Raw genomic sequence first — 16,703 nt, 5'->3', positions numbered from 1 at the left:
AACACTAGTTACATTTTTCAACACTCCCTCTTAACTAGGGAGGTATTGATAATGACACAACAAGATACTCTCAAGTTGAAATATTCATATAAGAAAGGATCTCGGATTGATAAGCATCATCACAACCAACATTGTCAAAAACATCATGGCCTTGACTAACAAGCTCTATCTCTCCACTAGATCATAGGACAACACTGGGAGGCATAAATTTGGACACTACCATCTCTCTAGGCACATACCCCATCTGGATGTTCACCAGGTATGTCCTCATAGGACTATTCTTATCTTGGATACCTTATCCTCAAAGAATATCAGTCCTCAAGACTATTCTTATCTTGGAAACAAATTCTCAAAGAATATTGGTCCTAGATGCTTATCCAATCCACCATTCTCCCTATCAGTGTCTTCACTAGGCTTACAGTTGTTAGTCCTAGCCATAGTGCATAACACATGGAGAATACGGTGTCCATCTCCACTCCCTCTCAAACATGGAGAAATAACCACAAGCCTAAGCTTGTCAAAAACACTCATCAATGTATCGGCTACTTGTTCTTCTGTGGAGATCTGTTGTAGCTTCTTGGCTCCGAGCTTCGACCTTCCTGGTTCTCTGACAGCTTTGAATCCAACATGTCATCAAGTAGTTCATCAAACACCTTATGGAGCCAAACTTCTTCATAGTTGATTACACAAGCCTTTACATCTTCTTCCTTCGTAACAAAATTATGCTTTCACGCTTTTCCAAGAAATTATATTAGCTTCCAATCATTAGAAGTATCTATATCAACATCAATATTGTTAATCAATGTGTTCTTGGATCGAACCAATCAGCTATCGGTACAATGATATCAAAATTCTCCAACTTCTTACTAACGGATATTGCCCTAGATTAGTCATTTTCTCTTTTTGATCATAAGTTTCTCTGGGTTTTCTACCAAACTTTTAAGTAGTGTTGTATCCATCCAAGACCTAACATTTCCCTCTTTTCAGCTGAAGTAGATGAACTTCTTCCCCTTTTATTAAGTCTTGCCTTCATGCTGCATACTTCAAACAACTTTCTTCCTTTTCAAAGTCTTTGTGCTTTGCTACATTCTTTCAATTCTTCCATCTATTAGTCAAGTTTAGATAGTTCTTGTCTTAACCTGCAAGCTTTATTAGAAGACTATGAAAGAACAAAAGGAAAAGTACAAAGACAATAGCAATCGTAGTAATCAAGGAGATGTAGAGTCTAAGAGTACTTATCTTTTGAGAAAGGTTGGCTCCCTCTTAATATTGGGCCTATTTATCAACCTTGTTTCTTAAGAGTTAGGTTTTCTTCCTTACAGCGGGAACGACTAGTTAGGGCTTCTATTCCTAGGATTTTCTACATCAAACCTTTGCTAGGGTTTACAAACCCCAGATTCTCGAAGTCTTCAAGATCTACCATTTAAGAAATTGCAAATTCTACAAGCATACTAATAAGTTAGTTTGCAAAACCCTAGAGACATTATTGACAAGCCTACTTTACATGAGATTTCATTCATTGACCTAGTCTTCATAAGGAAATAATCTGAATGCTAACATATCAATTATGTCACGGTCTCTAATATATATCTATACAAACCCTTTTACTATCTTTCAAAAGATCATCACCATGACCTAGAGGACTTAATATAATCGACATAGATCATGAAATGCACAAAAATTATACATACCTCTTCAACCTTACCTATCCATCCTTGCAGAGATTTGGTCATGTTTCTTTAGTTGATATGAATCGACTTCCTTCAATAGAGGTACCTTAGACCTTCAATTGTTGATCATAGAGATTTCCTTTGGGTTGCTTGCAATGTTCTTTGAACATGCAATCTCTCCATAACTTTCAGCCCCTTATCAAACTTCACTGTATTACATAGGTCGGCTTTAATGATGTAATTAGCTCTTCTTCTATGTATAGGAAGGGAGTCTCAGTAGCATTGTTGCTTCTCATATTTGTATTATAGTTCTTTCTTAGTAATTCGTTCCTTCAAACTTCATAGACAGGTCAGCTTCATGGTGTAACTCATCCTCCTTTCAAGTATAAGTATAGTTGCTTCATATGCTGGTGTCACAGAGATAAACCTTCAGATGCCTAGTCATAGTTCTTCCACAAAGATCTCAATGTCTTCGACCTTCAGAGATGATTTATATAGCTTTGGTTTCTTCCTTTGATTGTTTACTACAGCAAGTTGACTTTTGTACAAACTTCTGTCCTTTTTGCCCAAACTCAGATTAACAACCCTCAAATCCTTATACAGAACAATGTTACCTCATGACTTCACATATGATCACAGTGCTTCATATTTGCATTGAATATAAAGATGATGGACTTTTCCTGTAGCTCGCATAGTCCTCCTATAGCCCATTTCAACATAGTGTTACAGCAAATTCAGATGCCACCACAATAATTTTAGATTTGTCACAGGTTTGTCTTCATCCTAGTAGACACTTCGCTGTCCTTGGGAATTCTTGGTATAGATTGTTCTGCTTTCGAGATTATGTATTGTATTATACTTGTTGTATATTAGAAGCATAGTGACTCCTTCGTAAAATTTGGATGCCTTGAATAGCTCGAGTCTAGGTGTCATCATGAATGTCTTGATTGTTTGAGTCTTAAGTCACCATAGGTTCTCAAAAATTTGGAACCTTTGTTTACATTTGTAATCTCATTAGCTCCTTCAACCTGTTCCTTCGCTTGATATATCAGAACATAAGATGTTTTGATTGTCACATTGTAAAGATATAAATGTCATAAAGGAACTTCCTTATTACAGAGATAGATGATATTAGCACATAAATGTTTTATAGAATTTTTGTCTCACCAAGGAGAGAATTATTACTGAAACTCGCATCAACATTATCACAGAAGCTCGCATCATAAAGGAGAAATGTGTCACAGAAAAACTCGCATTACTAACACCCTTGAATCTTCAAAAAAATGTTGCTACAGTAGGCTTAGAGAATTGTCACAGAACCTTTTTGCATGGATCGAAGAACAATGCCTCAGAGATGTATTAGCTTCAGAGATTTGTTCTTTTATTATTGTTTGGGGGAGAATATTGATCACCACCAGTCCTTCTAAATTTCAGCCTTTATCCTTTATTATATCCTTCATAGATTGCAGGTTGATAAGACTGGTTGAATACAATTTCTAGAAGTACATTTAGCCACAAAGACTATATCATAGAGATTTGAACTGTACTTTAAGCCTTTTTTAGCGAGGGTATAAATCTTTTCCTTGTCCTTTTCTTCATTCTTCAAACAAGCTTTGAATGGTAAGAATACAGACCTATCTGAAGTAGTCTTAATTTCAATTTTCAAAGAATTGATCTTTTCAAATCTCTTGGACATATGCTACAGATCTTCGACCATTGTCTTCATTTAGAGTATAGACCACATATTCAAATCCATACCTCAGAACAGAGTTTGGACAGATGCTACAGAGTTCAGATCAAACTTCTTAGATTACTACTACAAGTGTCTCAAGATGGAGTAGTCTTCAGCATGAGAGAGAGAACTATCTTTCTTCTTCGATCTTTCTTAGCTCTGATACCATGTTGAAATTTTTTAGGATGACAGAATTTCTTATCATGGTAATTACTTGTGACCAATATTTATTATTTTCTTAGCTTTACTTGTTTATATATGTCATCGAGCAATTACACAATAGCAAAACATAGAGAACATAATGCACAAAAGACAAGAGACACCAGAAATTAGGCTCCAAGCCAGGGCAAAACCCCACAAAGGGAAAAACCCAACAACAATCCTTCTCTTATAGAATCATATCAAAATGAGATATCCAAGACCAAGACCCGATATTGCCACCAAAACTCCAAATCTAGCCCTCCTCCAAGTCACCTTCAAAGTCAAAAGTTCAACATAAGTCAAATATGGTCCTGAAATTTCAACCCCTGAAACTGCAACAAGATCAAAACTTCGGCTTCTTCTCTCCACATGTGCGAGCTCTTCCTTCCTTCTTATTCATCCTTCTCTCTCCATTAGATAGGTGCAGAAGATATGTATGTTGATGATGAATGGATGTCCTCCAAAATGATCAAATTGTCCTCTATATATATTTGTTAAGGAAATCGAATAGTTGGCTCTTGGAGCCCAGGCTGTTAGGATATTCCGACACATAGGATATAGTTAAGTTCAACTTGGTCTAGTATAGAGTTAGGTTAGAGTTAGGTAAAGTGTGTTTCTTTACCGTTGTACATTTTGTAACTTACAATCCGACGATCACGATATGTAGTGATCCGACGGTTCACTCTCACCTCGGTATTACCGACACTTGATCCGTGGCTTGACACCCGATTGGTCCATGAGTTCTATTTAAAGCGCATGGAGGGTCATTGTTCGGGTAATCCGTGCATGAGAGAAGCTTATGTAAATTTTCATTCTTTGATTAATAAATTGCCTGTAGTACCCACGTTGGGACAGGCCGTGCACTGTTTCCCTCCTTGCACTCTGAGGGTTTTAACCACGTCAAAAATATTGGTGTATTGATTTGAGATCTGGTTGTGAGCGGTGTCCTTTTGGTATTCTTTCTGTGGAACTTACCCTGTAAATTCCTACATGATATCGGAGCTATTTGAGGGCCGCGTCCGTTGGTGATCCAAATCTGAAGCCGGTAGAACTGCATGCGGCTGTCGTTTCCTAGATCTGCTGTTTCTGACTGCTTTCGGGCCGAGAGGACTGCTCTGTTGCGTTCGGAGCATCTGTTCCAGTGAGGAACCCCTTTCGTTTCACGCGAAAAGGTTTCCGGTAGCCCTAGCTGCGTCATTTTTCAGATCGGGAGGTATACAGTGTTTTTTTTGCAGTTTACTGTTATTTTCTCTCTGCTTATTTCGGTTTCGGTTTATTTAGCCTTTTTTTTAACCAGATCTATACCTTTCATTTCTGCGTATGCTCTTTGCCCTGCGACTCTGTGCGATCTGGGCAAATCAGAAACAGAAAGGAAGGATTTTTCTCATGCGTATGCTCTTTTCCCTGCACCTTAGTGTGATCTCGGAAAATCAGAAACAGAAAGGAAGGATATTTAGTTTTTCGGCTAAAGCTAACTTTGAAATTTTTTTTATAAAATTTATAGTTTTTTGGCAAAAGCTAACTTCGAGCCGCAAGGTTCGTTTTTCTTTGCATATTCGTGTTGGGTTTTGTGTTTTGTGTTTTGTAGGGAAAAAAAGGTTTCTCAAGGCAAGCACGCAAACCAAGGCCCCCCCCCCCCCTCTCTCTCTCTCTCTCTCTCTCTCTCTCTCTCTCTCAAATTTTTTGTATAGATCAATTGGTTCAAAGCTATTTTAAGAGAGTAGAGGTCTTGGGTTCAAGTCTCCATTTTGTGGGGGCGGATTTTTTCATTCGCGCACTTTGCCGGCAACTTCAACAATTATTTTTCAAAAAGCCATAACTTCTTCATCCGGAAGCCTTTTTCAGAGCCGTTTTTTTTAAAACCGCCTATTTTTTCGAGATCTATCCATTGGAACACTTACTTTCAGCATCTTCAGCTTCAATTTTTTTTAAAATGGAAAGCCCATGCCAAGTCATTCTTGACAGCACTAACTACTTCCAATGGGTAGCCTACATCGAAAATTTACTTAGAAGTAAAGGTCTCTTCAGAATAGCCACAGACCAAGAAAAGAAACCAAAAGATGAAGACAAGGCGGCAAAATGGGAAAATAGACAAAATCAAGCACGTGGTTTGATAGGGATGTCTATTTCTCCTGATCTTAGATTCCACATTGCAGAACTTGAGACTCCTCATGAAGCATTAGAAAAACTTGCTAAAGTTTTTGGGATTAAAAATGAAATTAGAGCCCATCAACTTGAAAATGAGCTGCTTACTTTGGATCCTAATAATTTTTCTTGCATTGAAGATTTCTTGTCCAAATTCAAGAACCTTAGATATCTCCTGGAAGGTGTTAAAGTTAAGAAAGACGATGGTAACCTTATTTATTCCATCCTTACTAAGTTGGGACCAGCCTACTCTGTATTTGTTTCCACTTTCCATTCTACAAGAGAAGCTTTCATTTGTCAAGGACAAGACTACAAGGCCCCTTCCTTTGACTCCTTTTGTGATTCCTTAATAAGAGAACAAGAAAAACTCTTACACCTTGGTCTTCTTAATCTTGGAAACTCTTCCACGAAAGCGTTAGCCGCCCAGCAGCAACCAAATTCAAAGAATCCTAAGAAGTCATATCCTCAAAAGAATGGTCCTAAACCATCTCAGCCTCAAAATGAAAGATCATTTCAGCAAAATGATAAGACCAATAAAAACAAATGGAAGAAGACTGATAGACATTGTAACTTTTGTAATCGAGATGGCCACTTAGAATCTAAATGCTTTAAGAAGATGGAAGCCTTGGAAGCCGCAATGAAGAAACATAACATCCATGTGGAGCCTACTTCAACTTCAACTTCCGGAATGGCACTTTCTGCATGTCATTATCAATCATCTCAGTCTGGTTATGCATTAAATGTATCTTCTTCTTCTTCTCATTCTCATGAGTGGCTCATTGATTCTGGAGCCTCTTGTCACATGGCCAAAAACCAAGCCATGTTTTCTTCTTTAAATGATTGTAACACCAAAAATATATATATTGGTGATGATAGATCTCTTAATGTTGTAGGGACTGGAACTGTTCATCTAGACAATGGTCAGTTTAATGATGTATTATGTGTTCCAACCTTATCCTGCAACCTTCTATCTGTCTATCAGATAACTCATTCAGGTGAAGGTAAAATTGTTGAATTTTCACCTCATGATGTTGTAATCAAGGATCTAAAAGATCCTAAACAGATTCTAGCTACTGGTCTTGCTGATGATTCCAAAAGGTTGTATAAGTTTCACAACTTTGGGTCATCCAAACTTCCCTCAGTATTTGTTGCTCATAATGATGAAGTGAGCAAACTTTGGCATGAGCGATTTGGTCACTTAAACTATCGCTCCCTTCAGCATCTATGTAAAGAAAATATGGTGACAGGTCTTCCTATGGTATCTTGCAGAGATGGTGTTTGTTCCGGATGTGTACTCGGAAAACATCATCGGGACAGTTTTGACAAACGTGCCTCTTGGCACGCCTCAGCCCCTTTACAGCTTGTGCACAGTGATTTATGTGGTCCTCTTCCTGTTGCTTCATTCTCTGGCTGCAAGTACTTCTTAACTTTCATTGATGATTTCTCCAGACGCACTTGGGTATACTTCTTAAAACTCAAGAGCGAAGTATTTAACACCTTTTTGGCCTTCAAAGCCTTTGTTGAAAAACAATCTGGACATCAAATTCTTAAGCTAAGAACTGATAATGGTGGAGAATATGTTAAAAACACATTCATCAACTTTTGCACCGAAAATGGAATTCAAATGCAACATACTGTTCCATACACTCCACAACAAAATGGTGTAGCTGAAAGGAAAAATCGCACCTTAAAGGAAATGGCTAATTGTATGCTGCAATCTAAAGGACTCAGTCTTAGTTTTTGGGCCGAAGCAATTAATTGTGCAAATTATATAATCAATCGCACTCCTACTAAGGTTCTAGAGAATATCACTCCAGAAGAAGCTTGGAGTTCCATTAAACCAGATGTAAGTCACTTTCGTGTGTTTGGAAGTGAAGCATGGGCCCATATTCCAGATGAAAAGCATAAAGCTTTAGAACCTAAGAGTGAGAAATGTACTTTTGTTGGATATTCTGAAGATGTAAAAGGTTATAGACTTATTCCATTTAAGTCCAAAAATGTTATCATTAGAAGAGATGTAAAATTTGATGAAAATAAATCGGCCTGCGAGCCTAGTCCGGCGGATGTGCCACCTCTTCCTATCTCTTCTACTTTTGAAAACATTTCTTCTTCAGATGATGAAAGCGAGGATGATAATCCTCCCCCACCTTCTCAGGATCCTCAACTTCCAAGATGGGTCCGTGCTACTCGGGATGCAGCAGGTGATCTTGCCGGTGATCCTACAGATCAGCGACGTACACGTTCTCAGTTTGAAAGAGCCTCTTCTTTACTGGCTCAAGCTCCAGTAAATCATGATCCTGACACTTTTGCAGAAGCTTCAGGCCATCCACATTGGGAAGCAGCTATGAATGAAGAATATCATTCATTGATGACAAATGATACATGGGATCTTGTTCCTCTACCAAAGGGACGCAAACTTGTTAGATGTAAATGGGTTTACAGAACCAAGTATGGACCAGATGGGAAAGTTGATAAACATAAAGCTCGTCTCGTTGCTAAGGGCTTTTCACAGGTTGAAGGCATTGACTACACTGAAACCTTCTCCCCTGTTGCCAAAATGAACTCTATCCGCCTTGTTCTTTCCCTTGCTGCCTCTTTAAAATGGGAAGTCCATCAGATGGATGTTAAATCTGCCTTCTTGCATGGGGACTTGCAGGAAGAAATCTATATGGAACAACCCATTGGCTTCATACAAACAGACTCCAGCCTTGTTTGTCGACTTAAGAAATCCCTTTATGGCCTCAAGCAAGCTCCTCGGGCTTGGTATGCCAAAATGGATAGCTTTCTTTTAGAATCTGGCTTTTCTAGGTGTCATTCTGACAATACTGTCTACACCAAGAAAGTGGGCAACTCTCTTATCATCCTTGTTCTTTATGTTGATGATCTTATTCTTACTGGTAGTGATCCCAACCTTATAAACCATGTGAAGTCCAGCCTTAAAAAGAAATTTGAAATGACAGACTTAGGACACTTACACTATTTTCTCGGTCTTCAAGTCTTGCAATCCCAGGAGGGTATTTTCCTTTCCCAGTCCAAGTATGCTTGTGATATTCTTCGTCATTTTCACATGGAAGACTGTAAGCCAGCCCCTTCTCCCTTTCAGTCTGGAGTCAAACTTTCAGTCTCTTGTACTTCTCCTGAAGTTGATGCTACCTTATACCGTCAACTTGTCGGAAAACTCTTGTATTTAACCCATACTCGTCCTGATCTTTCCTTTGCTGTTGGCCTTGTTGCTCGTTTTATGCAAAACCCCCGTGAAAGTCATTGGAAAGCAGCTAAAAGAATACTTCGTTATGTTCGAGGTACAGTACAGTTTGGGATTCATTACAGTGCCAAAGCAGCTCCTCTGTTAGTTGGTTTCACTGATTCTGATTGGGCTGGTGACCCTGATGATCGGAAGTCTACTGCCGGTTATGTCTTCACTCTTGGTTCAGGACCTATTACATGGGCTTGTAAGAAACAGGCTGCCATTTCTCTTTCGTCAGCAGAAGCAGAGTATCGTGGTGCCGTGGAAGCTAGTAAGGAAGCCTTGTGGCTTCGTCAGATCCTATCAGAGTTTGGCTTTGAGCAGCAGCATCCAACCACACTTTGGTGTGATAATCAAAGTGCCATTCAGCTATGCAAAGATCCAGTTCAGCATCAGCGCAGCAAACACATTGAACTACACATGCACTTCATCAGAAAGCTCATTCATGACCATGTTCTTGAAGTGCAATATTGTCCAACAGATGATCAGGTTGCAGACATCTTCACAAAGGCTCTCACAGAGGCGAAGTTCACTAAACTTCGATATATGCTTGGAGTTCAGGAAGTTGTCACTAAGGGGGGATAGGCTCTAGTGCCTCCTTCCTTCTCCTATTGTGTCATATTTGTAAATCCTTCAATCCTATCCCAAGTTGTTCTTAAGGGGGGATGTTAGGATATTCCGACACATAGGATATAGTTAAGTTCAACTTGGTCTAGTATAGAGTTAGGTTAGAGTTAGGTAAAGTGTGTTTCTTTACCGTTGTACATTTTGTAACTTACAATCCGACGGTCACGATATGTAGTGATCCGACGGTTCACTCTCACCTCGGTATTACCGACACTTGATCCGTGGCTTGACACCCGATTGGTCCATGAGTTCTATTTAAAGCGCATGGAGGGTCATTGTTCGGGTAATCCGTGCATGAGAGAAGCTTATGTAAATTTTCATTCTTTGATTAATAAATTGCCTGTAGTACCCACGTTGGGACAGGCCGTGGACTGTTTCCCTCCTTGCACTCTGAGGGTTTTAACCACGTCAAAAATACTGGTGTATTGATTTGAGATCTGGTTGTGAGCGGTGTCCTTTTGGTATTCTTTCTGTGGAACTTACCCTGTAAATTCCTACACAGGCCAACTTGACAGTTTTGGTGGACTTTGACTCAATAAAAATTATTTCTCTTTTTCTTTACAAAAGTCCAAATGGGACTTGTCACTGACTCAAACACATTTCTTTGCCTCACAATAAATTCTCTTTTGACTCAATTGACCCTATAAGCATGAAGAACATGCTTTGACTATAATAAAATAATAATAATGAATATGATCAATGATAAAAATTATATTTTATTACATTGCGAAGACCAACACTAGTTACATTTTTCAACAACTAGAGCAATATGGGGTAGTAAAAGGCAAATACTGCAATAGGCCTTCGAGAAATATATGTGTAATCCAGGTACAAGGAATATAAAACTTGTAAGATAAATAGTGCTTTAGTGTGAGCATTGTTTTGTAAGATGACAGGGCAAGAATATATGAACCCTTCAATTGTTGAAAATTTTTGTTCTGAACACTATCATTTAGGCTCTCATGCAAAAATCGGCAAAGAGACAAATCAAAGGCCAATGGCCAAAAGAATGCGAACAACATATACTAATGTAACTTTTGTTTATCTATTATATATAGAAGGTATATTTTTTTCCTGGAAAAAAATATGAATGTTTTTTCCACAACCCTAGATTTTTTTTGCAGAACTTTACTTTTAACTTCTTCTTCTTTTTTTAATTACAAGAATAAGAGTGGCCAAAAGCCTAAATGTGGTCAAGGACCTGGAGAATAGGGAGAACCCAAAAATTTTATGTGACCAATGGCAGGATTACACTGGCTCTGATACCAAATGATACAAACAAAAGTTTGCTATCACACAAACTATTCAGAATATCTGGAATATGAGAATATTCATCATAGGATAAATAATGTTTATATATAAAGGTTTTGAGTACAAGTGATATGATTGAGTACGATGATAATATTAGGCATAAGTGCCCTTTTGTAAAGAGTCATGTCTTTTTGAGACATGCCATTTCATAATTATTAATTATTATTATTCATATTATTTATTATTTGTATTATTTCATATTCATGTTCATAACAGCTGACCAATAATGAGTGAGAGACATATGAGAGCATACTATATGAGGGGCACATGAGGCTATTGGCTAGAAATCTACATCATGGGAGAAAAAAAATCACCTATGGTAGGCCAGCCACTTTGAATCTATCGAGTATTTTCATGTTCTAAGAGATTGAAACCAACAAGCTAACCATTTGGCCAATGAGGCATCTCCACTGGAAAGTGGAACCCTTGGCAATAGGACTCAATTTCATTAGAATGAATAAGCCAGAGTTTTGCTTGCCATCCATCCAAGCCAAGTTACTTTGAATCTATATAGTATAGAGTATTTTCATGTTCTAAGAGATTGACCAACAAGCTAACCATTTGGCCAATGAAGCATCTCCACTGGAAGGTGGAACCCTTGGCAAAAGGACTCAATTTCATTAGAATGAATAAGCCAGAGTTTTGCATGCCATCCATCCAAGCCAAGTGGTATGTCAAAATTAAGACGGTACAAAAGTCAAAGGCCATCATAACCCCTGCACAACAGCACATATTATGTTTAATGGAGAATCAGCCTTTTCAGGTGAGTTTTATTCTGAATTCAGGCACATGTGGGATAATGGAATCCCGGAGTTTTGGTGAGTATTTCACGTCTGAACTGGGTGAGTATTCCCAGCTTTCCATTTTGAGCCACACTTGGGTTCATCATCAAAAACTATAGATATATGAGAAAGATATTTCTATGTTGTCTTACAACATTTAAGTCTTTAAACCAATTCAACAAAATGTTTATATTTACAGTAAGGATTATGCATAATGTGGGGAAGGATTTTAACTTTTAGAAAGGGGGCCTATTTCTTATACCCATACCCATTTGGGCGCCATGTCTCACTTTTTTCTGTCATTTCCCATTCTATTTTCTCTTTCTAGTAACTTAGGTCATGTCCCATTCACTTTGGGTGAAATATTAACTGTGTAGATCCATTATCATATTTGGACAACGCCAACGTAGTAGGTTGATCTTGGTGACTCTACGACAGGTTTTACTTCTATTTACTTTGATCCCACATCTAATCATCACAGGATTCTGGTATTCTAAGAGAATATGCAATGTCCATCCCCTTTAACTGTGCGATTGAGCTATGGTCTAGTTTAATCATTTTGGTCGTTCCCAATTTAATGAGCACCCAAGCTAACTATGGGTATAAGAAGTGGCGTTTTTCCATGTTTTCAAGTTTCAACCTTGGTGCCAAAAATACAGCTATGCTCAAGAATGACCAAACAAGCACGACCATTAACTATAGTCTATTCCAAGACAGGTAAACTTAGAATTACCGCATAAGTGAACTGAAGCTCTTGAGCTCTTACTCAAAACTGTGGAAGCTGTAAAATTTTGATATCCAAAATCTTCAATTTCGGGTAGACCACAACCCTGCACAAATTAATAATGTAATTAACAAACTGAATTACTTTAACACTAGTTAACCACTCTACTGATCTTTTCTATTGAACTGCAAACACATCCATCAAAATCAAGAAGCAGGTTTTTTATGGATACTGTAGCAGAGTACATAACATTTGTGATTAGGTCTAGGCCATACCCAGCACCTGACTGGGCTTTGTGGTGGTGGTTTTAAAATGCTTTATCTTAGACCTAGATACCAAATCTGAAGAACGAAGGCAAGAACCATGGCACTGTCCTAACTGAATATAGCAAATACAAAATCCAACAATTTGGAAATGAGCATGTGATCAAACGGCAAGGTGTTTAAATCACCAAAATGTTCCATTCCTATCCCATTCTGTTAGGTGGTGATAGCCACCAGGTCAGCTACCAATAACCTAATGCCCTAAATCCTTGTCTTCCTTTTTAATAAGTTTCTATAAATTAAAACTATATATGTGTATAGATAACTACTTTTCTCTTGGAAAATAGATTTATGGCAAACTTGCAAGCACTTCCCTCACTCAACCATTATAGTTAACCCACCAAACTCTGAAAAATTAATTCAGAAACAAATTTCAAATTTACGAAAGTTAGATAAATGAAAAAAGAAAATATCTAATGGAAAAACTTTAAAATGCAATTAAAACTTGTATACAAAGCACTAAATCTATAACATAATAAAAAGAAAAAGCATTTGACCAAGCTTGCTTTTAAAAACAAAAGTATATTAATAAAAATAAAAAAACACTTCAGTCATATCTTTATATATCGAGTCTCCTGTTCTATAATCATGTGAATTTCATTCCTTTCCTCTCTGATAAGATTGTGACTTAAATTATTGAAAAAAAAAAAATCACTCGTATCTTTATATATCGAGTCTCCTGTTCTATAATCATGTGAATTTCATTCCTTTCCTCTCTGATAAGATAGTGACTTAAACTATTGATATTAAAAAAAATTATATAACAAAAACAAAATATGAAATTTCAATCACAAAATAATATTAAGTTTAAATTTTTGGGAAGAGAAAAAAATTACTTATCGATATTATAAAATAAATACAAACGTATATGCAAATGCAATAATAAACGACGAAAAAATGGCAGAATACAATTTATGTTCACCTGAGTTTCCAGAGTTTCGACGTCAAATTCTTCCTTCCGGACTGTTCTTATTCTCTTCGAATTTGGGGTTGTAACGGCTTCGTCGACATCAAAACCTGCACTTGACCAGAGTGGTTTAATGGGCTTAATGTGAATAATTTGATAATAAATAACGGGAAACATAACACCAATTTCAGGATGATAACCTTCATTAACATTTTCTTCCAGCCGAAGACTGCCTTGCGTGGACTTTTTCTTTTTTCGTGGCATTGCAAACTTCGTGTGCCAAAATGAAGAACTGAGGGGTGGTTGGGAATGGAACCCACGACGCCTGGAAGAATTTATGGGCGTCCAAACTGTGAACCTGCAGCTAACTCTCGGGCTTAAGACTATGGTAATGAGACTGCTTTTATGTGGTGGCGGGAAAGACAGCATGGTGTAATATGCTAGGAATGCATTTAATCGATCGTGAAGCGCGGCGCTAAACCACTTTAAAAAGGGGGTTATTTCCGGCACGGAATAATAAAAACAACAATATTATAACAAGCGCTGCATTGCAGCGGCCCAAGCAGGTTTGAAATGGAAATGATAATAATTATTTGAAATCACAATACAGCTCAATGTTAAAAATAAAATAATAGATAGAGATTTATTTTAATTTAATGGTATTTTTCATTTTCTCTGTTTAATTTTCATCAAAATCGGGTAGAGACTTTTAAAAATTTGAGTTTAAGTTGTTTAATCTATAAAATTTGAGTGTCTATGGGTTTTTCAAGGAGTTGAATCCATTTATGCATTAAAAAACATTTTAAGTATCAAAAAAATCATATTTTTCCTTGAAATTATTTGAAAATATATATTTTGTATGTATGTTAGACTAGGCATATATATATGAAAATAATCTGCAATTGTTATTGCATCATGACTTTATATAGGAAAATATAAACTCTCAAACCAATTTTTTTCTCATTAATGTTGGTTTGATTATGAATGCAAAAAAGCAAAGAGAAGTTTGAAAGAGTCAAACAAGAAATAAAGAAATCTTAAAGTTTACAAAAAGATTTTGAGAAAGAAAAAAATTGATTTCATGGTCTCAAGAGGGAAGAATGCATCTTCTTGGGGGAAAATAACCCTAAGTTCTTTTGGAAAGAGTTTCAACCAAGGGAGAAACAAATTGAAAATAATATTACAGCTTCTCAAGTGTTTTTAAGGCTAACCCCCTCTTCCCATTGGTCAACACTACTACTAAGTTTTTCAATGTGGAAGAGGTTGAGTTGAGTATTAAGAAGTTGGGTATTGGAAAGGCAAAAAACTAAGTTGAACTTCAAGCAGAGTATCTAAAGTGGGGCTTGAAAACTCTTGCACTTCACATTGTGAAAAATCTTCGACAACGTCATTTAGCAGGGATTCCCTACAGAACTAACCTAGCAATACCTCTTTTCTAGAGCAGTGACATCAATAATCCCTCCAATTATAGGACCATGATGATAAATCCTTTGTTTGCAAAGCTATTTGGAAGTATGCTAGAAAATAGAATCAGCAAGTGGGTAGAAGAGAGGGGTAAACATGCTAAGGGGCAAGCAGGCTTTAGACCCAAGCATTCCACGATTGATTATGGTATAACATTAAGACACAACATTAAAAAAGTGTGAGACAAAAAGGAGGAAGTGTTTTGTTCATTTTGATAAAGCTTTTGACACGGTCCCTAGGGATAAACTTTGGCACATAATGGAGGAAATTGGGGTTCCTTTACATTTCATAGCAACTGTCCATAGGCTATATGAGGAAGCTAAAGTCAAATCAAAACTTAATTGGCATATATGAAAGTTTCAGGAGCGATATTAGGGCCAAGCAAGGGTGTCCTTTGTCACCTACACTTTTTGGTATATATATTGACAAACTTGAAGAGTGGTTAAACAATCAAGATGGTGATGGTTCCCTTTGGGGTAATTTTGTGTTAAGGCTTTTGTTTTATGCATATGACCTTATTTTGATTGCTAATCTTACTCTTATCTTGCAAGAGCACTTATTTTCCCTTAAGCTTTTTTGTAGATCAGTGGGGATGCAAGTCAATATTAGCAAGACGAATGTTAGAAATGTAACTATGTTTGGTCTTCAATAATGTATTTGAGTCATTATGTAATGTACTTGTCAAAAGAATAAAGAAAATAATTATTATTATTATTATTGTGACTTATTAAAGCATGGGTTTCATGTGTTGGGTCACCATGTTTTAGGTCAAAATCCCCATTAAGGACTTCTATGATTTATTCTGAGTCCATAGAGTTATTGTACTTTCAAAGAGACCCTTCTTGGGCTTTTGAATCATATAAAAAGGTTAAGTATTGAGTCAAATATGAATTATGTAACCTCCACACCATGTCATCCTAAGAGAAGATCAAGTCGTCCTAAGGACCCTATTCGGCCCTACAAGAAACCTATAAAAGGAAGTTCATTGAATTCATTTGGAGCATCATTCTCTCACAGGTCTGAATTCTCTTGTAGCTAGAAGAAGTGCGAAAATGTCTTGTTGTTGGGCATAAGTGCAAAGTTCTCTTGTAGTTGGGAAAAGGTGTGAAGTTTGTTGCCGGGAAACTAAAGCAAATGTGAGTTTGGGGAAGTCTAAGGAAACAAGGAAAAACAAAATTTTGGTGTGTCTCTCTCTCTATTTCGTGTCCTGGATTGGGAGATCGAAGTCCTCCAAGTTTCATTATTGTCGGAAGTTGTCAGTTGTCGTAAGTTGTTGCATAGTCGAAGTTGTTGGGAAGACATTGAAATTCTAGGAGGTTGACTTGGTGTGAAGAGAAGGTCTGCTTTTGGTCTAGGGTGAAGAGTCTCAAAGAATACTATTGAAAGGAAGAATTATCTTGATTCGGTTTTCCCCTCGAGGGGGGTTTTTCCCTGACATCTGCCTACATTTGGTGTTTATTGTTTTATGTGTTGTTTCTTTGGTAATTGTTTGATGAGCTAAAGAAAGAAGATATAAAGACTCGTAATAATAAGAAACATCGCAAGTAATTATCAAGAACAATAAAATCTT

General features: G+C 37.2%; 1 protein-coding gene across 1 annotated transcript in view; it reads right to left on the bottom strand.

Moving 5' to 3' along the window:
- LOC149153992 (endonuclease III homolog 1, chloroplastic-like) overlaps nucleotides 1-14,197 on the bottom strand; it is a 269,840-nt gene extending 255,643 nt beyond the window's left edge. Inside the window, exons 1-3 of the mRNA XM_089444001.1 lie at nucleotides 13,870-14,197; nucleotides 13,685-13,779; nucleotides 12,449-12,545 (exon numbers count right to left, since the gene is read on the bottom strand). Of these exons, the coding sequence (XP_089300127.1) occupies nucleotides 12,449-12,545; nucleotides 13,685-13,779; nucleotides 13,870-14,098 (421 nt within the window). The 5' untranslated portion in view covers nucleotides 14,099-14,197. The remainder of the gene's footprint in view (nucleotides 1-12,448; nucleotides 12,546-13,684; nucleotides 13,780-13,869) is intronic.
- Between the last annotated feature and the right edge of the window lie 2,506 nt (nucleotides 14,198-16,703).

Source organism: Pinus tabuliformis, chromosome 9 (genome assembly GCF_031772625.1).
Source record: "Pinus tabuliformis cultivar Carrire ecotype Pingquan chromosome 9, CPIR1, whole genome shotgun sequence".
Lineage (NCBI taxonomy): Eukaryota > Viridiplantae > Streptophyta > Pinopsida > Pinales > Pinaceae > Pinus > Pinus tabuliformis.
This window is presented reverse-complemented; position numbering and strand designations above follow the sequence as displayed.